The sequence below is a fragment of the Malus domestica genome, chromosome 04 (assembly GCF_042453785.1).
Source record: "Malus domestica chromosome 04, GDT2T_hap1".
NCBI lineage: Eukaryota > Viridiplantae > Streptophyta > Magnoliopsida > Rosales > Rosaceae > Malus > Malus domestica.
Window position 1 is genome coordinate 6,890,729 of NC_091664.1, and position 26,853 is coordinate 6,917,581.

General features: G+C 38.9%; 1 protein-coding gene across 1 annotated transcript in view; it reads right to left on the reverse strand.

Annotated features, from left to right (window-relative positions):
- The window catches only part of LOC103424911 (uncharacterized), a 54,051-nt gene extending 29,548 nt beyond the window's left edge, over nt 1–24,503 (reverse strand). The window contains exons 1-30 of the mRNA XM_029100981.2: nt 24,265–24,503; nt 22,377–22,480; nt 20,799–20,933; nt 20,662–20,712; nt 20,189–20,283; nt 19,984–20,101; nt 19,327–19,428; nt 19,031–19,219; nt 18,780–18,940; nt 17,084–17,254; nt 16,620–16,712; nt 16,176–16,500; nt 15,967–16,071; nt 15,798–15,893; nt 15,134–15,201; nt 13,613–13,733; nt 13,299–13,517; nt 12,991–13,194; nt 12,717–12,826; nt 4,076–4,172; nt 3,883–3,981; nt 3,140–3,304; nt 2,992–3,066; nt 2,369–2,788; nt 1,940–2,287; nt 1,722–1,853; nt 927–1,040; nt 659–843; nt 409–517; nt 62–205 (exon numbers count right to left, since the gene is read on the reverse strand). Coding sequence (XP_028956814.1) covers nt 62–205; nt 409–517; nt 659–843; nt 927–1,040; nt 1,722–1,853; nt 1,940–2,287; nt 2,369–2,788; nt 2,992–3,066; nt 3,140–3,304; nt 3,883–3,981; nt 4,076–4,172; nt 12,717–12,826; nt 12,991–13,194; nt 13,299–13,517; nt 13,613–13,733; nt 15,134–15,201; nt 15,798–15,893; nt 15,967–16,071; nt 16,176–16,500; nt 16,620–16,712; nt 17,084–17,254; nt 18,780–18,940; nt 19,031–19,219; nt 19,327–19,428; nt 19,984–20,101; nt 20,189–20,283; nt 20,662–20,712; nt 20,799–20,933; nt 22,377–22,480; nt 24,265–24,361 — 4,452 coding nt within the window. The 5' untranslated portion in view covers nt 24,362–24,503. The remainder of the gene's footprint in view (nt 1–61; nt 206–408; nt 518–658; nt 844–926; nt 1,041–1,721; nt 1,854–1,939; nt 2,288–2,368; nt 2,789–2,991; nt 3,067–3,139; nt 3,305–3,882; nt 3,982–4,075; nt 4,173–12,716; nt 12,827–12,990; nt 13,195–13,298; nt 13,518–13,612; nt 13,734–15,133; nt 15,202–15,797; nt 15,894–15,966; nt 16,072–16,175; nt 16,501–16,619; nt 16,713–17,083; nt 17,255–18,779; nt 18,941–19,030; nt 19,220–19,326; nt 19,429–19,983; nt 20,102–20,188; nt 20,284–20,661; nt 20,713–20,798; nt 20,934–22,376; nt 22,481–24,264) is intronic.
- Nucleotides 24,504–26,853: the final 2,350 nt, after the last annotated feature.

Sequence of the window (26,853 nt, forward strand, 5' to 3'; positions counted from 1 at the left end):
GTGCACGGAATAGAAAAAAACTTGGATTCACACACTGGTCGATGAATAAGTGATGCATTACCTTGATTACGACCTCAACACTAGGTATTTGATGCAGCAAATCTCGAAGTGACCTTCGAATCACAACGGAAACTCCCTTCACATCTTGAATTATACTTTCACCCAACTCTGCTTTAGTGCCAACATTTAGATTGATGTCCTCAACCTACATCCCCCCATAAATGAAGATTAATTAACATGCAGAGAGTAAATAAAAAATTACGATGCCAAGCACTCCAGGGTTTTAAAAATCCATTTCAATTGGAACCTCCATATCCTTTTCCAGCCACTACCCCTCAAAACAAATAAATAAAAATTGAGGATAGAGTTTAGACGGTAAAAGAAAAAACATCAAATGTACTCAATCACCTGAACCGTTAACACTTCCATATGAACAGCATTAATTTCACTTCTACTTCCACCAAACCATTTAAAGGTGTTCCGGACAGTAATATGAACAATGTCAAGCTTCAAGTAGCTGAAATAGAAAAATTCAGAGAATTACAGAACGTACATCAGAAATATCAAATAAAGATATGAATTATATTGGTGCACCAATGGAGCCTAAATTCAAAATCTAAAACTAAAATACAGAGTCTAAATTCCAAAGTAAGCATACTCAGGACTGTCGGTTTTCCGAGGCATCAAAATAATAGGCTTCCTAAGAGATACATCCAACTTCAGTGCAGGTGATCCCTCAAAATCACTAGTTGTAAACAATTTCTCTGAATTTGTGACTTGATCTTTTAGCTTGACAAAACCTTTTGAATTGTTGGGAACAAGACCCATGAAGTAACTAGCCACCTACAAATGATTTTACAGACATAAGAGAAGTGGAAACAAACTAGAGTGCATAACGAACAAAAGAGAAGTCAAATGTATATTACCTCCTGGATAAACCTATTCAAATAAACAATGCGTACTTCTGAAAGCTGCCCATAAAGGCTAAACTCATAACCTTCATAATCTTCCTCGTCAACACTGAATGAAGTAAGCACCAACTGCATCATAAAGAAAATAGTTGTAAAAATATCGATGATAGCCAATAAAAACAATTGAAATAGGAGAATAACAAAACAGCATAAGAAAAGAACATCCTGCAGAACAAAAGTATATATTTCTGTCAAAATAATGCAGAAACCCTATAATTCTTTATATATTTACTTACTATATTGCTATTCAAAATTCTCTATCAATGCTTACAAAACAGCAGCGCGCAACAAGAAGTCAGAATATTGTTAACAATCTGATCTTCCCAGCATCAACATTCCCTTTTTCCCATCTCCCTCAATAAAATCTCGCATCGAAATTATTTATTTCTTCCCCTATCCTCCCCTTGTCATCATTGTATTTCCAGTCACTCAAATCCAACAATTTGATCATATTCATTTTCCTCCTCACATTTACCATCTTATCAACTTTTTGGCATTCACATCACCCAATTTTTCCCAAGCCAATTCATCATTTCCCTCCACAAGACAAGCTATTCATATTTTGGTCTTAACTTGCCCTCTCCCTTCGACCAACAATTCCACCCAATTTAAAATTCATTGAGGAACACTTTTTAAATTTTATTTGGTCCACTGATCTATTCAATAACCATCCAACAAAATACACAAGATTACTAAGAAATAAATCTTAAATTTAGAAACCTCCAGAGGGATAAAGAGAGAAAGGAATACCTCAACAAATGAACTGCCTCCTGGATTTCTCATGTCGCATGCCCAGAAATACATATGGCTGCTAGGAAGACTCTCATCACTTATTCTAAGATTTCCAAGGGCTGCCTTAATACTAAAAGAGGATGGAAATACCTGAAATACAAGGAAGTTTAGTAAGCACGAATCAGGTAAGTTCAATAAAAATGGAAACTCTTCCAAAGATGGGAACTTGAAAAAACCTTAATATCGGTAACCAAATTATCTTGTGATAAAACAGCAAGCTTGCTTTCATCTTCATTCATTAATATAATTTGAGCGCGAGCCATATTTAATGTTAAATTAAAAACGACCCTGGACTTCCCCTTTCCCAGCAACCCTTTAATAGATGGCTCACTGATGGTCACTGATCGTGGATCATCAACTGCATCATCTCTGGAGATGTCATGTTTCACAATAGCTGCTGAAGGACTGTCACTGAAAGATTCACAGCTTTCATCCTCAATGGTAATAGCATTAACGAATTCCATGATGGCAAGAATTGTTGGTCGACGACAGAAAAATGATAGGGTAGCCAGGGTGACCGAGACCTAAACATCAATTTAAAGAATAATTATTCAAACCACAATGCAAGGGATTGATGTCCAAATTTCATGCAGAATAACACTCACCTGCATGTCTATGTTATGGTACAGAGGAGAATTTTGGTCATAGATAACTATTTGAGCTTTCACAAAACTATCCAACGGATCATCGAGTTCAATGTCCTTCTTAGTTGCTTGAAGACCATTGCCAGGGAGTAAACCAGCAATACGGGTAAAACAAGGGGATTTCAACAATAAAGTTTCAGGGTCAACCAAATTTTCTGGTGCCTCGTAAAATTCATCTCCTTCATTCAGGATAACATCACTGCCATCCAAAATTTGATTCCCGGTGGCACCAGGGGTTAAATTTGTTTCTGCATTGCCGATAAATGATCTTGCCAGATAGCAAGGCTGAGGCATTCTGTGACCAGAAACTAAATCTTCAATCTCCAAAGATTTCAAAACAGTTCCGATGAACATGTCACCTGCTCTAACCGATAGCTCAACCTGTATCCAAAAATACAACTCTGTGGAGTTGGAAAAAACCGATTGAAAACAGTACAACAACAACAACCAAGCCTTATCCCACTAAGTGGGGTTGGTTGGACGAATCCTAGAATGCCACTGCACTCGGTTTTGCGCCGATTGAAAAATAGTAAATAAAACATTAAAATAAAAACCGATTTGTCTAAATCAATTGATTTATTTACCTGGCCACCTATTGCTCGAAATTCAAATAAACGCCTTTCTTCGGTTAGGAGCACTTTCATAAAATTCTGGTCATGCTAGAGAAAGTAGCTCCTAGTTAGATCTGTCCCTTACAAGGAAACTTATGTCAAGTATATAGTTGAGGCTTACCTGACAACTACAACTGAAGCAGACCTTCAGTTCATCAAGAACACCAGTAATAAATGCTCTCTCCATTTTTGATATATCAACCAGATCCTCACTGGAATTAAGCTCGATTACTGAATCCTCAGACTCCGATGAAGTTTCAGTTAGACTAGTCACAGGAGCAGAACCCTGCATATAAGATTACTTAAGACATTGTTTATGCTTTTCCTTACAGTTGAAAGTGCTGCAATTTGTGGGAGTACTCCCTAAGAAATACCAAACAAGTTTCATAAAGTAACACTTATAAGAGAGATTGCCTAGCAGGAAAGTAATGACCAGAAAATGCTATATTCGAGGACAGAAACAACCTCCATAATTATGTCAGTACCAGTAATTCTGTGAAAATGTTATTCGGTAAAGAAAATCAGGAAAATAGGAACACAAATCAAACTAGATAAAGAGAGGAGGAAGAAAGCACTGCGACAAACGTCAAAACACCTATCTGTGACTCCAGAATCCAGGCCTTTGTGAACGACAATCCGAACAACAAATAGGAACACAAATCAAACTAGATAAAGAGGGAAGGACGAAAGCACTGCGACAAACGTCAAAACACCTATCTGTGACTGCAGAATCCAGGTCTTTGTGAACGACAATCGCAACAACCTAAACGACATTGGGCTGTGACGTTGCGCAGGTTAAAGGTTTATGGGGAATGGTAAAAATCATAAAATACTAATTTCAATCAGCAACTACACAAGAATTACCGATGAACGATAGACAGCCCCCTGCAACCGGCTCTGCCAAGTTTTCTTCGAATCATCGGAGTCACATTGTAATATTAGTGCATTTGCATCCTCCACCACCTATATAAAAACATCAAATAAGTATAGTCAACAAAACAATTTTATAGGGGGTAATCAAACTAATTTTCTTAAACTATAAAGATGGAGCTACAACTTTGGTATTTGCTCGTGCAGCATCACAGACAGCCAATACAAGATCAGCACCACCAACAGACTCTGGAGGAACCTGATATATGTGTTTTCCACTTAAGCTGCAATAAGCATATGATTCCAAGAATCAGTTGCAGTAAGAACAAATTCTACCAAACAACATTTCACTTAACATAAACTGTTACATTAAATTAGGCATTGCATATGAATTATGATGTATAGATATGAAATACTGAAAACTATTTCATAATTTACTAGTGCAACAATCTAAATAGCAGTAAATTTATGTAAAGTTAGAAACAAATAGAGGTAGTGGCAAAACAACAGGACAAAGACCAGTAACAAGTCTAAGATAATTTGGAAAACTAAAGTGCATTAAAAAATACCCCTAATAAAAGGAAAAGGATTAACAGCATCTCTATACACAAATATACCTATTTTTGTTTTTCCTAACATAACTCCGCCTATGTCTTACATGGCCGGTCCCAAGCCCGGATAAAGGAGGAGGGGGAGGGCGTCAGGTAGTCGACAGCCGGCACTCCATGATCACGTCGAATCCTTATGAAAATGAATCCAGAACAAAATCGCGCTAAAGTTAGGGCGTCACCCGTAAGTGGCGCGCTGTGTGGCCTGAGCACAGTGATAAGTGAGCAAGGGTCGCTGTATCTCCATCGGCACCCGGATGCAGTGTTAAATGAGCAAGGGGGCCATAGAAACTTCTTTTCGAACGACTCCACTCAAAGTTGTTTGGGAGCATATGCTCCTATCAACTTTACCCGGGACACACAAAAGAAGTACTTTGATCCTATTAGACGGGGGAGGGTGAAGAAGCTAGGACAGAAGGGTAGAGTTCAAGAGAGCAAAATGCGTTTAGGAACGTGGAATATAGGAACCTTAACGGGAAAATCTATGGAAGTAGTGGAAGTTATGGTGAGGAGAAGGATAAATATTATGTGCCTACAAGAAACTAAGTGGGTTGGTAGTAAGGCAAAGGATCTAGAAAACTCAGGGTTTAAACTTTGGTATTCGGGCACAAATAGAACGAAAAACGGTGTTGGCATCATCGTGGACAAGACCTTGGTACAAGATGTTGTAGATGTCAAGAGGGTAGGAGATAGAATCATGGCAATCAAGATTGTAATAGGACAAGAACTTATCAATGTGATTAGTGCGTACGCACCTCAAGTAGGGTTGGATACGAGTTCGAAGGAGAAATTTTGGGAAGATCTTGGAGACTTGGTGCAAGGAATTGCTCAAACGGAGAAGTTATTTATAGGAGGAGATTTAAATGGACACGTGGGCAGGGAGACAGGCAACTATGGAGGTTTTCATGGTGGCCATGGTTTTGGGGAGAGAAACGAGGATGGGGAAGCTATCTTGGATTTTGCAATGGCATATGATCTCTTCTTAGCCAACACCTTCTTTAAGAAGAGAGAAGAACATGTGATCACCTACAAGAGTGGGTCGTCAAAAACACAAATAGATTTTCTTCTAATGAGGAAAGGGGATCGTATAACTTGTAAGGATTGCAAAGTTATACCAGGAGAGAGCGTGGCTAATCAACATCGCTTGTTGGTGATGGATGTACATATCAAAAGAGTAAGACAAAAGAACAAGACTTGGAAGTGCCCAAGGACTAGATGGTGGAATCTAAAAGAAGAAAAACAAGCCATTTTCAAAGAGAAGGTAATCACCCAATGTGTGTGGGATAGAGAGGGGGAAGCTAGCCAAATGTGGGATTCCATGGCTAGTTGTATCCGAAAAGTAGCAAAAGAGGTATTAGGAGAGTCCAAGGGCTTTGCCCCACACCAAAAGGAATCTTGGTGGTGGAATGAGGAGGTACAAACGAAGGTGAAGGCTAAGAAGGAATGTTGTAAAGCCTTATACAAGGAGAGGACCGATGAAAATGGTGAAAGGTATAGAAAAGCGAAGCAAGAGGCGAAGAAAGCTGTCAGAGAAGCTAAGTTAGCGGCTTACGACGATATGTATAAACGACTAGATACCAAAGAAGGAGAGTTGGATATCTATAAACTATCTAGAGCAAGGGAAAAGAAGACAAGGGACCTAAACCAAGTGAGGTGCATCAAGGATAAGGATGGAAAGGTTCTTGCTACAGAGAACGCGGTTAAAGACAGATGGAGAGGTTATTTTCATAATCTTTTCAATGAAGGACATGAAATGAGTGCTTCTTTAGGGGAGTTGAGTAACTCAGAAGAGTGTAGAAACTACTCTTTTTATCGTCGAATTCGGAAGGAAGAAGTGATTGTAGCTTTGAAGAAGATGAAGCATAAAAAAGCAATAGGCCCAGACGATATACCAATCGAAGTGTGGAAACTTTTGGGAGAGACAGGTATAACATGGCTCACTGACCTTTTCAATAGGATTTTGAAAACGAAGAAGATGCCAAATGAGTGGCGAACGAGCACTTTGGTGCCTATCTACAAGAATAAGGGCGACGTACAAAATTGCATGAACTATAGGGGTATTAAGCTAATGAGTCATACAATGAAGCTCTGGGAGAGAGTCATTGAGCATAGATTGAGGCAAGAGACACGGGTTTCGGACAACCAATTCGGGTTCATGCCAGGGCGCTCAACCATGGAGGCAATCTATCTCTTACGAAGATTGATGGAAAGATATAGAGATGGGAAAAAGGATTTACACATGGTCTTTATAGATTTGGAAAAAGCGTATGATAGGGTCCCAAGAGACATTCTTTGGAGGATTTTAGAGAAGAAAGGAGTACGAGTAGCATATATCCAAGCTATAAAGGATATGTATGAAGGAGCAAAGACTGCCGTAAGAACTCATGAAGGACAGACCGAAAGCTTTCCCATAACTGTAGGATTACATCAAGGCTCATCCTTAAGTCCTTACCTTTTTGCGTTGGTAATGGATGAGTTAACAGGACATATTCAAGATGATATTCCTTGGTGTATGCTTTTCGCAGACGATATAGTGTTGATAGATGAAACTCAGGAAGGGGTAAATGCAAAGCTTAACCTTTGGAGAGAAGTGTTGGAATCTAAAGGTCTTCGCCTAAGCCGATCAAAGACAGAATATATGGAGTGCAAGTTCAGTGCAAATGGAGGCCAAAACGAGTTAGGAGTGAGGATCGGAGATCAAGAAATGCCAAAGAGCGACCGTTTTCGTTACCTAGGATCTATCTTGCAAAAGAACGGAGAATTAGATGGAGATCTCAACCATAGAATACAAGCTGGATGGATGAAGTGGAAGAGTGCATCCGGCGTGTTGTGTGACCGCCGTATGCCACTGAAGCTCAAGGGAAAATTTTATAGGACGGCAATAAGGCCGGCGATGCTGTATGGCACAGAATGTTGGGCGGTGAAACATCAACACGTACACAAAATGGGTGTAGCGGAGATGAGGATGCTTCGTTGGATGTGTGGGCACACGAGAAAGGATAAGATTAGGAATGAGGATATCCGGGGTAAAGTAGGAGTAGCCGAAATTGAAGGAAAGATGAGAGAAAATCGGTTACGGTGGTTTGGACATGTGCAAAGAAGGCCTACTGACGCTCCAATTAGAAGATGCGACTATGGGACAGAGGTTCAGGGCCGAAGGGGTAGAGGAAGACCTAGGAAAACTTTGGAAGAGACTCTAAGAAAAGACTTAGAGTACTTGGATCTAACGAAGGACATGACACAGGATCGAGCACAATGGCGTTCTAAGATTCATATAGCCGATCCCACTCAGTGACTTGGATTTTCCAAGTCTCCAACCGAGAAGTTTTCCTCACTCGGGAAATTAAGGGAACACTACCCCAACCTACATGCTCCACTCAGAAAGCTTCAACATACAAGCTTCAACAAAAGAAAATTCAAAGAACTTAGCGAAGAAGGCTTTGGGGTATTTAACACAATACGTTGAAATGAAGGAAAGCTTATTTATTGATATCCCCGATAAGCTACAAATATGTACATATACATGAGTCAAAATAAACACACAAGAGGGAGCCTTCACAAAGGTTGCTTAGGAGAAGTCTCAGCAGTCGGTAGAGCCCCAGAAAGAGAAGGCACCGGAGGGGGATCATTTGGAGCCTCAGTACTGGACAGAACCCTAGAAGGAGGAGGCATCAGAGGTTGATCATTTGGAGCTTCATTACGCGGTACAGCCCCAGAAGACGAAGGCAATAAATGTCTTTGGAACAAACCCACAAATCTCTGATGATCAAGTAAAACCTGACCATCAGTTTCCTTCATCTGGTCAAGCTTCCTCTTCATGTTTGTAGCATAGTCATGTGCGAGCCGGTGCAACTGTTTATTCTCATGCTTGAGCCCTCTAATCTCCTGTTTGAGACTCATCACTTCAGCCGCCAATGATTCAACTTGGCGGGTTCGAGCAAATAGGCGTTGGGCCATATTAGACACAGAACCTGCACACTGAACACTAAGAGCCAGCGAATCCTTAACAGCTAACTCATCAGACCGTTTGGAAAGTAGTCTGTTATCTTTGGGAGTGAGAAGGTTCCTGGCCACCACCGCAGCGGTCATATCATTCTTCATCACGGAATCCCCAACGGTAAGAGGACCAGTAGGGGAGACGAAGGATGGGCGCCATATGTTGTCTGGAGAAGGCGGGGCTGCCTCTTCAACAAGGTTCAAGTCAAAACGACGGTCGGAGGGGCCAGACATTTTCAAAGGTGTTGAAGAGAGAAGAGGTCGGACAAATCAAGATCTTAGAAGTGCAAGAATGAAGCTTCTACTGGTGGAGATTCAAGTGTGCTTTAGAACTTAATGCCAGCCCCTATAAAAATCTGCACTCGACGGAGCTTCAGAAATCGAAGAGGCGCCTGCTCAGAAATCGAAGAGGCGTTTGCTTTCTCAAAAGCTGAGCTGCTTAGAGATCACGAGGGTTGATCTCAGAAATCGAAGAGGCTTTTGCTTTCTCAAAAGTTGGGCTGCTCAAAGACCACGAAGGCCGATCTCAGAAATCGAAGAGGCGCTCGCTTTCTCAAAAGCTGGGCTCCCCAGAGACCACGAGGGCCGATCTCAGAAATCGAAGAGGCACCTATTTTTCCAGCCCTGTCAGCACCTGTCACACGCACACTCAGCTTTGCGGAAATTATGGGCATTCTGTCGAAGACTTCTGGGGAAGTAGAAAACACATGAATCTTACTGTTCAATCACCCACTTCCCACACGCAACAATAGCTCATGGGTACCACAGATAACTGTGCCAAAGTTCTCTGCCAAAGTTGAGCACGTGAAGCTTGCAGCTCCCACTACATCGCTCTGACCAAGAAGGGTAAAAGAATAGCAAAGAAACAGCACTAACAAAGTTTAGACCCATAAATTTTGAAGGTCTAGCTACCATATTATTACCCACAAGGGTAAAGGAACAGTACCACTGCTGGATAATTGGAAAGTCCCTGTGTGTCAACCTCTGTGCTTCGTGGCAAGGTAGACTAGCAAACATGCCCAACCTTTACTCACATTCGAGAAAACACTCCCAACAAGATTGCTTGCTCCAAAATCGAAGAGGCACCGCCTTCCGAATCTCGAGAGCCAGACTCCCAACATGATTACTTTCTCAAAAATCGAAGAGACACTGCTCCCCGAATCTTCGAGAGCCAAACCCCCAGCATGATTGTTTTCTCAAAAATCGATGAGGCATCGTTCTCCGAATCAATCGAAGAGGCGCTCGCTTTCTCAAAAGCTGGGCTGCTCAGAGACCACGAGGGCCGATCTCAGAAATCGAAGAGGCACCTACTTTTCTAGCCTTGTCAGCACCTGTCACACGCACACTCCGCTTTGCAGAAATTATGGGCATTCTGTCGAAGATTTCTAGTGAAGTAGAAAGCACATGAATCTTACTATTCAATTACCCACTTCCCACACGCAACAATAGCTCATGGGTACCACAGATAACTTTGTCAAAGTTCTCTGCCAAAGTTGAGCACGTGAAGCTTGCAGCTCCCACTACATCGCTCTGACCAAGAAAGGTAAAAGAATAGCAAAGAAACAGCACTAACAAAGTTTAGACACATAAATTTTGAAGGTCTAGCTACCATAATATTACCCACAAGGGTAAAGGAACAGTACCACTGCTGGATAATTGGAAAGTCCCTGTGTGTCAACCTCTGTGCTTCGTGGCAAGGTAGACTAGCAAACATGCCCAACCTTTACTCACATTCGAGAAAACACTCCCAACAAGATTGCTTGCTCCAAAATCGAAGAGGCACCGTCCTCCGAATCTCGAGAGCCAGACTCCCAACATGACTACTTTCTCAAAATCGAAGAGAGGGTAAAGGAACAGTACCATTGCTGGATAATTGGAAAGTCCCTATGTGTCAACCTTTGTGCTTCGTGGCAAGGTAGACTAGCAAACATGCCCAACCTTTACTCAAATTCGAGACAACACTCCCAACAAGATTGCTTGCTCCAAAATCAAAGAGGCACCGCCCTCCGAATCTCGAGAGCCAGACTCCCAACATGATTACTTACTCAAAAATCGAAGAGACACTGCTCTCCGAATCTCGAGAGCCAGACCCCCAGCATGATTGCTTTCTCAAAAATCGAAGAGGCATCGTTCTCCGAATCTCGAGAGCCAGGACCACTTTTTCAAAGTGCTCTGACAGAGTTAAAACATGTGAAACTGACAGCTCCCACTACCGTGCTATGACCAAGCAGGGTAAAGGAATAGCATTACTACTTGTTGTTAGGGAGACGCCTATATATGTCAACCTCCATCCCCAACGGACAGGCAGACCTGCAAAAATGCTCAACCCTTCATCATATCTGAGAGGGCACTCCCAACGAAGCCTTTCGAAATATTCAGCTTTCTTTCCCCCCGATAATACCTCTGCAAACAAGCTATACTAGAGCAAGAATATCTCATATCATCAGGGTTAAAAGCAAGAGTATCCCATATCATGCTTTTTCCCTATCTTTTCCTTTGGCCTTGTTTTTACCTGCAAGACAAGGAGAAAGAGAGCAATCAGTCAGCACTTGGAATCAAGCTTCCAGCCAGGAACTGACTGCCTGGAACCCCTTACCTGATTACTTACCTGGCATTGCTCTCGAGTACTCATCTTCAACATCTTATGTTTCCAAGGAAGATTCCGCATCTGCTTGAGGAACAGATAGGGCAAGTGCGAAGGATACAAGGAAGCATGTGGAGACAAGCGTAACAGCACACGTGCCGATACATCCATTACTCTGTCAAAAGCAAAAGTATCCCATATCAGCAGGGTGGAACGTACTCTAGATTTGATGGACTTGTTTTGACCCTCAAATTCTTCAGTCGGCCTTATACTCTGGAGGAAACCAGAAAACCCTCCAGCTCAGTTCAAGAATAAGCCTGTGGAAAGTTACTTCTTCAAAAGCAAAAGTATCTCATATCATCTCTTCTCATTTTTCTTCTCTTTATCCTTCATGCTGTTGCAAGATGGGGAGAAGGTGAACAATCAGTCGGAGCTCTGATTGCTTACCTTGTCTGTCACCTCTTTCAGCAGACCCCCTAGCTCGGCGACTTGGGGGACTCCTACTACATGGTTTGTATCGCGCTTGACCAAGCCTGAAACTACAAGTAAGCTTCAAGTGAAATTGATACATTACCTTGTGCATCTCCACCAGTTAAAGATACCACCCCTGGATGGAGGAAAAGTACTTCCAGAGAAGATGCCACATCTACCTATGAGACAGATAAGGCAAGTCAAGACGACACACCACTCCGATACTTAGAAGTTTCGTGATTACGAGATCATTCTCCCACAATATTTCCTAATGTCATTTGTACTAAATCATTCACTTGTACTCACTAAAGGAGAGCTTGAACCTATGTACTTGTGTAAACCCTTCACAATTAATGAGAACTCTTCTATTCCGTGGACGTAGCCAATCTGGGTGAACCACGTACATCTTGTGTTTGCTTTCCTATCTCTATCCATTTATATACTTATCCACACTAATGACCGGAGCAATCTAGCGAAGATCACAAAAAGCGACCGTTTTCGCTACCTAGGATCTATCTTGCAAGAGAACGGAGAATTAGATGGAAATCTCAACCATAGAATACGAGCTGGATGGATGAAGTGTAAGAGCGCATCCGGCGTGTTGTGTGACCGTCGTAGGCCACTGAAGCTCAAGGGAAAATTTTATAGGATGGCAATAAGGCCAGCGATGTTGTATGGCACAGAATGTTGGGCGGTGAAGCATCAACACGTACACAAAATGGGTGTAGCGGAGATGAGGATGCTTCGTGGGATGTGTGGGCACACGAGAAAGGATAAGATTGGGAATGAGGATATCCGAGGTAAAGTAGGAGTAGCCGAAATTGTAGGAAAGATGAGAGAAAATCGGCCCCGGTGATTTGGACATGTGCAAAGAAGGCCGACTGACACTCCGGTTCGAAGATGTGACTACGGGACAGAGGTTCAGGGCCGAAGGGGTAGAGGAAGACCTAGGAAAACTTTGGAAGAGACTCTAAGAAAAGACTTAGAGTACTTGGATCTAACGGATGACATGACACAAAACCGAGCGCAATGGCGTTCTAGGATTCATATAGCCGACCCCACTTAGTGGGAAAAGGCTTTGTTGTTGTTGTTGTTGTTGTTGTTGTTTTTCCTAACATACCTTACTTTTAGATAGACAGATAATATCAAGGAAAAGTTGGCATCAGAACCTGATACACTGTTTGTACGATTTCGAGCTAGGGCTCTCAAGTACATAAAGGAAAGGCCCAACTAAGCATAGGTAGCGCCGCTGCCACACTGCTTCCCTATTTCCAAGACCCTTCACATTAAAATAAATAAATGAGCATAGATATTCAAACATAGCACTACATAATAGACATGAAACTTTTTAGAAAGTGTTCGTTTGTTTTGGGGATGAGTGGGAAAAAAAAAAAAAAAAAGGGATAGATTGATTGATTGAAAGACAGCACGAGAGAGAAAAACCTTCCGTGTAAGAAGACACAACCACCCCTCAAAATCAGCCTCATTCCAAGGGCAAAGAAGATCTGAGTCCTCACTATCCTCCTCCTCAAACATCTTAACAATTTGCATCAATCGATGATACCTAGCTGGAGAGAAGTGAAACCCTAATGATGGCAGCCGTACAGCAACTCTTGTTGACGGGTAGGATGGGCGCTCTAATCTAATCTGGATAAAGTGACAAAATAAAACTAAAAACATCAGAAACAATCTTTTCACATTCAACAGAAAAACATGCTTCCATTTTAAGCTAAAAAGGTCCCAGCGTATACCTGTTGAAGGTTTACATTGACCCCGCACTTATCAAACAAAGGCAACAAACTAACACCATTTGTACCACCATTTGAGTTGGCAGAACTAGAAGACTTCTTTGAAGGAGATTGGCTCCAACAGTAGTCACCATCAACAAGAAAAGCAGATACATCGCTTAAAATTAAATTAAACTGCAGATACAAATCTAGCTCCTCTTGTGATCCATCTTCACAGCTATCCTGCATGCATTTTTAAGCTTGATGTAAATTTTTAGAAGAAACAAACATTCCCAAAAACCAACTTTCCCAAGTCAAGCATGAGCTTTGTTGTTAACCTTGGTACCAATAACCAACTTTCCCAAGTCAAGCATGAGCTTTGTTGGATGCTTGTTGTCGGGACAAAAATCAGTAGGAATTGTAATCTTGGGGGCTGCAATATCCAGGTCCAACAAAAACCTAACAGAAGATAATAAATGATAAAGAATATAATACATTAATAAAATAAACATAAAGAAGCTAAAGCATCACGTACTTTTATTAAGAAAATAATCAGAAATCACAAATAGATGGGAAGTCCATCAAAATAATCATCAAACAAGAAACTCAAAAATCCCTGAAACGCATACGAGGTTCTCTAAAAGTCCTAAAATACATTAACCAGAAGCCAAATGAGTGTACAAATCTAATTCTACTCCATAGTGATCCCACTTACTACACCTTTGCATAAAAATAAAAAAATAAACTACATTCATTTCCAAGCATACAGTACAGTCCATGAAGGTCAATGGCACACACTATCAAAGAAGAATTGCCTTTTGTTGGCTCCGATGCCCAAATCATTTTCCACTAGAAAGCTATAGCAACTATGAGGCCAACCCCACAGCAGTCTAAAACCTATCCCACGTGACACGAGAATGCAAGACAAATATTTGTATATATACACACACACACACGGGTTAGGATCGGGGGACCCCCATTTTTTGGCACACATTTGTAGGACCCACTCCTAACTTTTTTTCTAGTATCCAATGAAGAAAGTTGAGGTTCCACCATAAAACCAATTGGCAATATAGGGAGTAGCCCAACTTACTTATAAGCCAAAGCAAGGTCTCTACTCCCATCAATGTGGATCCATTCTCAACACGTCCCCTAACATGTGGCGAATTTTCGAGCCTAACACATGGACAACACAACAGGGTGACATGGAGCATGTGTGGCCGTTTAGCTTCATACGTGGGACAACCTGCTCTAATACCATGAAAAAAGTTGAGTACCACCATAAACCAATTGGCAATATGGGGAGTAGCCCAACTTACTTAAAAGCCCACGCAAGGTCCCTTCTCCCATCCATGTAGGATTCATTCTCAACATCCAAACCGTCTATATTTTAATTCATCATTCATAGATCATTCTTCCAAAAAAATTAGACAAATCCAAAACCATTAAGACATTCGTTTACAGTGAAGAAAATGAACGACTACGGTTTTGCAAAGAAACACTAAAATGACTCATTATATGCAACGGTCATACAATTCAAGTTTGGGTGATTTTTGGTAGACGTGACCTTTGAGGGAAGACCTAAAGATAGGCGGTTCAGACTGTTGAAAGACATTATGACGTGGTCTTTACAAAAAAGGCTGTCAAAATGTGTATCCTGGTCCTAACCCTACATATATATATATATGTCCACCTAGAAGGGCCCCTACTATACTGTATACCTGGGTATATATAATCAGCACTTCCAGAGCCCTTTTACAATTGCACAACTATCCCTCACTTGAAATGATCAATACAAAATTTAACAGGAAGGACTCAAGTTACTCCATAAAAAGAAACAAAGAACCTAATTAAAAAACCTGGAATGGTCCTTCAATGCTCTATTCACTTGTTGCTGAGCTGTGCGCTTGACTCCATTGATTGTCATCTGGTACAAAATGAACAAGACAGTTTGTATGCCATTAATCCCAAACTTGACCACCATGCTTGGGAGAACAGAATAACAGGCAGCCATAGGTCAATGAAGCCATGGTAAACAATATAATCACTGTTTCACTGAATTCTTGCACATTCCATCTTGAGCATGTTCCACAAAAAAAAAAAAAAAAAAAAAAAAAGCAGTAAGTTCTGTACTTCATTTAGCATCCTCACAATATTATGTACATTTTCTTTATCATGCATTATGACACCAAGGGAAAGTCAGAAGTGACATGGCATAAAAACACGCTAAAGAATTTGTCCAATGCATGCATGTTTCCCTTGAATATTTAATATTTTTTTCCTAATTTCTTCCATGTATTTGCTCTAAAAGTCCCCCAGTATTTAAACCCATGAATTACATGCCAATCTAATAATTCAGATTTAATACTTTGGGAAGTTCAAACAACAATCTTCAAATAGAAGAAACACACATACACACACAATGACTGGAACATTGTAACATGTCCAACAGCAGAAAGCAAGGATACTAGTTTAAACAACTATTTAAGCATATTTCAAAAATTAGCACACGCTAGATAGAACCTGCACTGCAGCTGCAGTTTCCAATGCTATTTTCTGACTGACAGCTGTATTACTTCGAAAGAATTTGATAATTTGACCGATTACGTCCTTTAGATACTGCCAAAGAGATAAAATCAGTAAAAAATCACCACTTAGAGGAACAAATAATTCAGTCGTAGCAGAAACCTACCGTCACATAACAAGGAGAAGCTTTAGCAACCAAGCTCCAGTCCACATTTTTGTTTAAAGGCCTATAACAGAATGTGCCAACTAAAGAATCATAGGTACTCGCACTCTGCAGGGTAAGTAGATGATATGTGGTTTTACTAATCACGTAGGGAACTGAGCCACAAATGTTGATCGGAAAATGACAAAGAACACATCAGGATAAAGGCCTACCTCTGCAAGGAGACCACTTGGCGTGGATAACTTGTATGATCCTAATTTCATGTCAAAAACTTTTGTCTCTGGATAAAGCTTTATAAAGCAATCCAAGCCTTCACATGATAATTCAGCAAGACACTCCAGGGACTCATCAATAAGCTTAGTAGCATTATGTTTCATGCAAATGCTCAAGGATGTCTGAAGGGCATCCACCTTGCCATTACTTAAAACTGAGAGACCATCGTCACTTTCCTTATACCCAATGATGCTATTTAACTGCTTCCAGTCTTCCTCACTGAAACTAAATGGCTCGCTCTCATCTATCTCAGACTGACTCCCCCTGGAACAGTACATAAAATGAAGGCAAAGAAAGACTAATATCAAGCTACGGTATATGCAAATAAGTAGGGTCTCGAACAAGGAACAACCTAGTTTCAAATTTGAAAGTAAAATTATTACCATCCCAACGACCACCAAGATTTCTTTGCTTTCTGTTTCCTCAAGTCAAGATCCGACTCTAATGACTGCTCTACAAACTTATGAGCCAACATCCTGCACGAATGATACCACAATACCATCAAAATCCATCTGACATAAAACCATTTCAAGTTATATACAGTGTTATATCTAAGCAAATAAACTTAAAGCCACCAAAACAGTTAAAAATGTTGTATAGAAACAAAACAGTTTCAACAAGTACCAATAACTACCAGAAGAGTATCACTAAGCATACCGCATTTTAATACCACTTGACAAGTGACTTAAACAATCAATACCCAAGAAGATGGTTCCACTAAATGACACGGCACGTACACTTCACTTGCCACATGATGTGCTACTATAATATGGTACAAACACGTGCTGTGTGTAGCACTATTACCATCAGAAACTAATAAATAATACATTTACGCAGAAAAGAATACCTCCACTGGAGTATGAGTTCAATATCAAGCCCACGATCTAGCTCCTCGATATCTTGGTTGTCGTCAACTACCACCCGACTAGGATCAGATCTAAGAAGTGAAGCATATAGAGAGATATATCTTTTACGCAAGCTTGCACACTTCAGAACATGGTCCCAGGACAATCTCCCACTGCCACAAAGATATTACTTAAGCAAATATAAAAATATAATTCTAACTTTTGTTTCAGAGCATACAAATGAAGTTCACTGTCAGTTTCATTACGTGAACAAAAATTGCACAAATTAGAATGCATTGAAAAATATAAATGGGTAGTGTTATTGGCACTCCAAAAATCTCTGTGTGCACTCCTCTCCTCCTAAGTGTATTTTGTTTCTAAGTATAGAAAGTTTGGAGTGCACAACGAGATTTTTGGAGTGCCAATAACAATACCCAAAAAGAAAAAGATAAACTAATGAAAAGGGCTTCAAAACTTTTAATTTTAACCAAAAACCATCCTATAACTCTATTGAATGATAAGGACAAGAAAAAAAAACAAAACAACCTAACTACAAGCGTGCAATTGCACAGCGTTTTTTTCCAGATTTTGTTTGGTATGGTGTGCTGGTGCTTTTTCACAGCTTATGTATTTGCTTCTATGGAGTTTTTTATCCATTTAAAATGTATGCCACAACTTTTTAAAAAAAATATTTATGTGGAGTGATTGATGGCAGGAGAAAGGGGATTCATAAAAAAAACTTGCAGGAGAAGGGGTTTGTTTTGCAAGAAAATAAAAAAGCATTCTTAGAGAACTTGTGGAGTTCATTAACATAACACAAGGAACTCCAAAAAAAACTGAGTTGTGAACCATATGAATTTTCAATTACCTCCAGTTCTAATTGGTTCTTTGTTTGATTAGAAAATATAAAAAATTGAAAGAGTTCAATATAAAACACTAGAACAAGAAAGGGACACTATTTATGAAACATGACGAAGAACTAGGCATTATATATGAAAGTGGACCAAGAACTAGGCACTATTTATGAAACTGGATAAAGAATGAGACACTTTTTATGAATCTATACCAATTACTATACACTATTTATGGAACATGACCCAATAACTAAGCACTATTTACAAAAGTGAACCAAGAACTAGGCACTATTTATGAATCTGGACAATAAATAGTGTACTGCCGTTTAGTTTCATAAATAGTATAGTACTGTAGTTTCATAAATAGTATAGTACCATTAAGTTTCATAAACAGTGTAGTATTGTTTCATAAATAGTGTCTGTGATGGACGCATCCAGTCGCGTAGGGTTTTTTTTTTTTTTAATATTAAAATTGTGTCATTTTCATTCAAATTTAAGTTCTTTTGTCCTCTTTATTAAAAGTTTAAGGGTTTTTCATTAAAATTTAAGTTTTTTTCATTAAATAAAGTTATAGCATGGTTTTTTATTAAATTACTTAACCCAAGCCCTTTTCATGACAACTCCCTTAAGAAAAACTAAATTAGCTGGTTAGATAGGAAGCCCTTTTCTTTATTCTTTCAAATAAGTATTCCAAAATTGTGGGAGAAAATGTCAGCTTTTTAGCCTATGGCCAAGAAATCCATCAGAAACACAAGTTACACAAACAATTCATATGGGAGGATAATTCAAAAATAAAAATACAAAATTAAATTAAAAAAAAAATTAAAACAACAGGAGCTGATACCTTGCCTTCTTCATTTGGTCAGCAACAACCCTATAAGCATACTTCCACCAAGATCTAGGGTCAGATTTTACAGAGACGTGTGGACGATAATGAGCATACTTCAATCGCTGATTAAATGCAGCAAAATTATCTGCTAACTTTAGCGCATCCCTGTATCCATCCTGAAATAAATAATACTCAACAGCTTTTAAGCGAATCAAATTACCTCCCAGCACCAAATCTGAAAGGATTGAAGTAAGATGGAAATTAACCTTTGGCAAGCAGAGAGTCACATCATCCAAATTAACTGCTGCTTTGTGTAAAGGCTGGCCGCTATCAGCAAATTCATTTGGACGTAGTTTTGAGTACTTGGCATTTCCAGACACAGGTTCCAGTATGTAAGTGTGCCTTTTGGCTAATCTATTCGCTGGTTTACCATATTCAGTTCCAAATCTAAAAACCTGAAGTGCCAAAATTAATATAATAAATGTGTATGCACATGTACACGCAGGTATGTCTGCTCTATTTAATATTTATTAGTGTTAAAAAGGATTCCTTGAGCATATACCTGGACCCACTCTGATGGAAGTAAATCCTCCCATGGTTTGTTAACATGCCATGGAGCAGTATCAGAATCCAAATAAAGTGCAAGCTGATCAAGTTGAACAGACTGCAAACAATGCCAGATCATAGTGTGAACAAACATGGTAGGGACCAACATATTGATGAAGCCAAGTGATTCACAAGTAATAGAAATTTTTTCTAAAATAGACAGTTTTAATCAGTCATTGAAAGATCCCAGCAATGTAAGAAATCAATATAAAAAAAAAAAAAACCAAACAATACATGAAAATACAGCAACATTGCAAAACATTTGGGGAAGTTTGGATGGAGTGGTATAAGAGAATATTAAATAACTTCGGCATCATTACGGGCTGCTATGGCTTCAGAGTTGGGACTATTCTGTTTCTGTTATTTTGTTGTTTATTTTGTTTATTTTCTTGTTACATTGTATCTTCTTTGTTTGTTTTATTGTTTACAGATTTTTTAGTGAAGAACAGGAGGTCAGTGGAAACCCTTTTCTATGTAATGCATTCTCTCATTTTCCATTGACGAAAGTCCTTTTTTCTTACAAAAGCATATGTACTTATAACATTTTAAATGCGGAAGAGTAACTGAATATTGTGTGGCAATTATAATTTCATATGACATGATAATAAGAAACCTTCTGTATACGGTCTAGAGAACCCCCAGTGACAAATGTTTCCATTCCGTTGTTATCAACTGTCACAGCAGAAAGACTTTCCAAGGTTATGCCTGCTGCAAACGGATGGCCCGGATTGCTACAGCATAAAAGACATAAAGCATAAGCCCAAGACATAGGAATTAAAAATACCAGAACATTTAAAGAGGCTTTTTGTTTCCTTTACCTTTCAAAATCCTCGTATCTGATGTGAATATTTGATATTGAAAGTTTCAAATTTCCAATTATTGTACTGATCAGGGATCCCAACCATGATGTATTCTTCAAAGAAAAACAAATTATAAATAGTAGAATTATAAAACATAAAGAACATAGAAATTCCAAATACATGGAAGATAAAGTTAATTCAATATTGAGCATAACCATAATCAAGCGAATATTGGATTTCAAACAAACGTGTAGGAGCAAGGACAACGAAGATAAAAGCAAGCCATATTCTGAAATGGAAGAAAAAATGTGTACAGTGTACATTATACATACGCATAGGTAAAGCTATATTCTCAGGTGCAAGATAAATTGGATATGTGTACACTGTACAGTGTACATTATATATATGTAGGCACACGTGCAAACCTAGTAATATCAAATTTTAATAATGGCAAAATTCAGTCATAGCACTTGGATTATGGTCAATCCTACCATTTCTGACTTTAGTTGCTGCGCCCTCTCTAACAGCTTCATTTCCATTTCCTATTTACAAGGGAAAAGTACAAAATGGTCACTCAGCTATTGGCAAAGAACACTATTCATTCCACAAACCGATTACTATGTCTCACCCGAATTCGGTTTTTCTTAGCTTCCTGTACAGCATCCTCACTGGATCCTTCAACTTGAGTTTCAGGTTCAGCTAATAGAAAGATGCGGTCCAAAGAAACTAAAACTGGATCCTGGCCAAGCCTGCTCCATGGAACCTTGGTTCAAGAAAATAAAATAACCTCATTGGAGAAAGGCACTTAATTACAAATATCATAGGTGAACAATATTCCACACAAACAAAATATTGCCAGTAACTTCGAAAATGAAAAAAGTTTGTAATAAGGAAGTAAATAGGAGGTGAAAATTGCAATCATCCAACAATATGTTCATCCCAAAGTTATAATACATCATCCATTAACATAACATCTGGTGTCACTTTTGAAATTATGCACCAATCCCTTCACCATTTTCACCAAAGAGAACAGAAGAAAACACAAATTGAAGAAAAAAAAAATTAAGGATTTAGATAGCTATCTATGGAATACTATCTGTAAATTATTACAGTGGAGGGCTTTAAAAAACAATTAGTTAAAAATAATACCACTGCAAATAAAATCAATTAAACAGGAAAACAAAAAGCAATTCAAGCCTGCAATGAAGGGAAGAAAAACAGCAGGAAAAAATTACACACACACACATATATATTTGCACCAAATATATACTGCAGAAAATATTGAATTCCACTGACATCACATCTTCCAAACCAAAAGACTTTGAATTGCCAGTTGATGACATTACCGCACGACTAATAATAACTACTACAATTCGAGTCATTCGGTACCCTTACAACTCCAAAGAAACTATTTTCCTGTACCTCATTTAACTAGGAAACCCTTACGAGAACAATGTTTTGAATTCTATACTGCATCGAACATCTTGACATCTCTGCTTACATTTCCAAATTGTTCCTTGAAAGCTAATGAATGGTTACCTTCCTTTATTTTTAAATAAGCTAACAATTTTTTACTTAGCAAAAATACATCACGGTGCACCACTGACCCATTTCAGTAAACAAGACAAAGCACACAACGTGGAAACCTACATACAACCATTTCCACTTCCAAAATGGCCCCCATTCCCAACCTATATGGCATCCTGCATCTTTCCACTACAGAAGAATAGCAGAAAGGGGTTATCCTCAACTCTTTCATGACTGAAGCCCATAGTGAGGACCAATACTTAACCTTATCAAAAAGCTTATCCAACCCAAATTAGTCAAAAAAAAAACCTCTAAAATCCCACATCCCCACTATACTTGACACTCTTTCCTCCCTGAATAACTGCAAAGCTTTCACACATAAAGAGTAGCCACCAAGATTACTTATATACACAGGTTCATTTTTATTATGAAACCAAGGCAATGATAAAAATTCCACATATCAGCAAATTTATCTTGTAAAGCCACCAAATGATATATACATGAGTTCAATTTTATTATGAGATAAATCCAAGGCAATTACATGAGACTTCCAAACATAATACAGACAATCATGAGAATGAAGCCAAACTTCTCCCCTATTGTCCAATCAGGAGCTGATGGACATTCAAATAAACAAAGAAAATCAACATAATAATAAACATTAATGTTAGTCCCGCACCTTAAGTTTCACTGATCCAAGAAATCCTGCCTTAACCTTCACTGGTAATTTTAGTGCATTGAGTGCCTCGGGCTTCAACTGCATATTTTTTAGCTCCACATCACCTGATTCACATTATAGCAAGATGTATGTAATACAGTTCTCAGGCTCTAGCATAATAATTTTTTTTTTCCTTTTTGAAACAAAAAGATGAAAGTGTGATACATAAGAGAAACTGTGCAGTAAAGTGGATGAGTAATCCACCATGAGTATAGAAGCGAACGTTAAATCAACAAACTACACCTAGCTTAAGAAACAATAATTAGTCATGACAACATAGTTTTCCAAGCTAGAATAGATCGGATAGTGATCTGCTCCTAAGAATAGGAGATACATAAGCCCAAAGCACTGGCCAAAACCTGACCATGAGGCGGGCCCTGGAAAGTTTTAACATAAGCAGGGGGGATTCGCAAATCCTCCAGATTATCTCCCACACGTCCTCCACTTCCAACCCCCTAACATCTTCAAAGATCCGCTGATTCCTTTCTGACTAAGGGAAAACTGGAAGAGAACAAGACAAAGGACAGGGTTTCTTCTTGCCAAGAAGACCTGACTTGCAATCACTCAGAAATGAATAAACAGCCATTCTCAAAGTAAACTACAGCCAAGAAGCACGCACAACAAGAACAAGACGCTAAGACACAGTACAGCTACCCACACGACAGTGTAACAGGAAAACCATAGTCTCTGAACCGTGGAAATGTCGAAGCCCATTAAGCATGCCCAAGATGAGACTCAGTGTCAAGTAGATATTTAATTTTGTTATTGTTACTCATATTTCTGCCCAAAAAATTAAATGTGCATTTATTTGCATATATATGCGTCTGTGTATTTATATGCAGTGGCATTTCATTGAGGACTTATCCTGAAGAGTGAAGACTGCATGCAGGAACTGCCCCGCCCTGTAGCCAAACTATATATCCCTCAGGCCCCTTTCATTTTCACTACAATGGTAACCAAATTGAAAACCATGTAGCCATCTAAGTTTAGTAAAGTGAATAGATGGACATTGTGCTTCTTAGTCCTTACAAACACTGAAATGCTCATCGTTATACCCAAATGGCTAAACCAATTCTGATGTGACTAATTTTCTTGGGCGACGAAATGGACAGTTGGTACAATGTCATTGACATTTAGAAACCCATTTCTCATTTTTCCCTATTGGCAATGGCAAGTTGGCAACCGACCCCAAGCAGCTAGTAGAGTGTCACTACCGGTGGTAGATCCAGGAAATAATATTAGGGGGTCAGTAAGAATAGCGCGGGCAATGCGCAAATTTTTTTATACCAGAAATAGCATGCATATTGCCATTTCATCGAGACTTCGTAGACCTGAAAGTCATTTGAAAATGCATACTACATGTTTATGTATGCAAGGGGCAGCACCCAAGGTATTCACGGACATTCATCGGGTTTTGGTAGGCCTAAAGTTGGTTGGAGGGCAAGTATGAAGCCACCTCTAATCTTCAAAAGGACAACACTCAAGGTATCCATGGACATTCACCGAATTTCGGAGGGTCAGCACTAAGGTATCTATGGACGTTCATCAAAATTCAGGGGTCAGCTGACCCCATGCCCCTTAATGGATCCGCCAGTGGTCACTACACTACAAAACCCTCCCCTAAAACCCTAAATATACCCTAGCATTCAATCGACACCACTCGAAACGCATCGTTTCGAGCAATTCCCAATTCAATCCACAGAAACCAAAAATTCAGTAAATAAAACCAATCAAAGCACAAGAGTAAAACATTTGCAAAAGAAAGAGGAGAATCGGAAAACCAAGTAGAAGACGCAGCAGCAGCAGGAAAAGGAAGTTTCTTCTCGAAGGAAGGAAGGAAAGAACGAACCCTGCCAGACGCTGATCTTGAGGGCCTCCTTGTTGAGCCCCCTGACGTAGTTCCCCAAGTACCTCTGGAGGAGGTTCGCCACCTGATCCTCCAACATCTTCTCTTCCTTCCAGAATCCAAATCGCTATCTCATTCCTCCGCGATTTCTAATTTCCGACTGAAATCGGAAGATATCGGATGCTGCTGTTGGTATCCAGACCACGCTTACTACGTACACGACTGGAAGGTGCGGCCGGATCAGAGATTCTCTGTTGCGCGGACATGTTTTTATCGTGGTCCTGCCAGTGCGATGTCGCCGTGTGTATGGAAGGGATCTATGATCTTACGTGGCGGGAAGGCAGATGCTTTTGGAGGTGGATTGTCAGTTGGGTTTTGGTCTTTGGCGGTGGATGCTTTATTAAAGTGACGTCGTTTGGCAGTCTGCGGCGGGTCTCTTCAGACACTGCCACGTGCAATAAAAGGTGTATTTATTGGCAAGGGTTATTCTTTTAATAGAATGTTCAAACACACAATCAATAAAATGAAGAGTAAACTGTCGGTTTATCCTCTGAACTTTCACCTCATTTTCGATTTCCCCCCTGAACTTTTCCATTGGAAAATTAAGGACTCAAACTAATTTTTTTAGCCAATTTGCCCCCTACCGTTAGTTTTTCATATATTCCATCCATATTTCCGTTAAGTGAGACCATGTACACAACATGTGAGGATAGTTAAGTTATTTCACTCTTAAAAATGATTAAAAAACTAAAAATAATAAAAAAAGCAAAACTTTCCCTCTATTTTTTCCCGCTAATTCCTATCCTCGATTTTATTTTTCCCTCTCATTCCTATGTATGAGAAATGACATATGGTGTTATTGTCTACCATTTTTATTTTCTCTAACAAATTAATAATTTGATAAATGCTAATGGTGCTATTGTCTCCAAAGCAGTGCATTAATATAAGAAACCCTAGTCTTTTTTATGGACATGTTTCTTATATTAATGCACTGCTTTGGAGACAATAACACCATAAGCATTTGTCAAATTATTAATTTGTTAGAGAAAATAAAAATGGTAGTACATGCTTCAAAAAAAAGATTAACTTAGCTACTTATGAAGACAATAACACCATATGTTATTTCTCATGCATAGGAATGAGAGGAAAAATTAAAATTGAGGATAGGAATTAGCGGGAAAAAATAGAGGGAAAATTATTATTATTATTTATTTTCAGTTTTTAATCATTTTTAAATTGAAATGACTTAACTATCCTCACATGTTATGCACATGGTCTCACTTAACGGAAATATGGATAGAATATATGAAAAACTAACGGTAGGGGCAAATTGGCTAAAAAAATTAGTTTGAGTCCTTAATTTTCCAATAGAAAAGTTCAGGGGGGAAATCGAAAGTGAGGTGAAAGTTCAGGAGGTAAACCGACAGTTTACCCTAAAATGAATCCTTCTTTTATATTTTTTAAGGAAAATTAATGAAAAGGGTTTGAAAACTTTGAGTTTTAACGATAAGGACAAAATAAATGGTAAAGTGAATAGTACCAGGATTGACTTTTTAGTGTAAAAATATGGGTTTTCGTTAAAGTGAACAGTACCATGAACTTTTCGTTAAAATTCTCTATTTTTTACTCTTCTTCTATTTTATGACATGGTCGTTTAGCACGTTTGAATTATAGATCTTTAAAAATATTTGTCTAAACATGGTTTAATTTCTTGTAAAGATGTTACATTTAAAAATTGTGAAATATGCACACAAGCTAAAATTACAAAGAAACCTTTTCAGAAAGTAGAAAGAAATACTAAAATATTAGATTTAGTTCATTATAATATATGTGAGTTTAATGGTGTTTTAACTAGAGGAGGAAAACGTTATTTTATTACTCTCAATGATGATTGTTCTAGATTTACTTATGTTTATTTAATGTCTAATAAAGATGAAGCCTTTGAGTTTTTCAAACGATATAAGAATGAGGTTGAAAACCAAAAAGAAATGAAAATTAAAATCATTCAGAGTGATAGAATTGGTGTATATTTTTCAAATGAATTCTCTTTGTTTTGTGAAGAACATGGAATCATTCATCAGAAAACTACACCTTACACTCCACAAAAAAATGACTTAGCATAAAGAAAGAATAGGACACTCACTGATATGATTAATTCAATCATCATAAGTGCAAATGTTCCTACATATTTATGGGGTGTGAAGCTCTTCTTGCAGCATGTTATATACAAAACAAAATTACATCTAAAAAAACTCATGTGTCACCATAGGAAGTATGGAATGGCAGAAAGCCAAATTTGGTATGTTTAAGAGTTTAGGGGTGTTTGTCCTTCTATAGGTTTCACAACCCTAAAAGATCCAAATTAGGTCCTAGAGGTATAAAAAGTATTTTTGTGCGATATGCCCAGAACTCTAGGCATACAGATTGCTTGATGTAAACTCAAATGTCATTGTTGAGTCAAGAGATGTAGAGTTCTTTGAGAATAAATTTTATAATGACCCTAGTCCTTGTTCAGTTGAAGAACATAATCAACAATCAGTGTCGAAAGAAAGTCCCGGTTCGATTTTTAGCACCAAAAGAGAAAGGAACCGG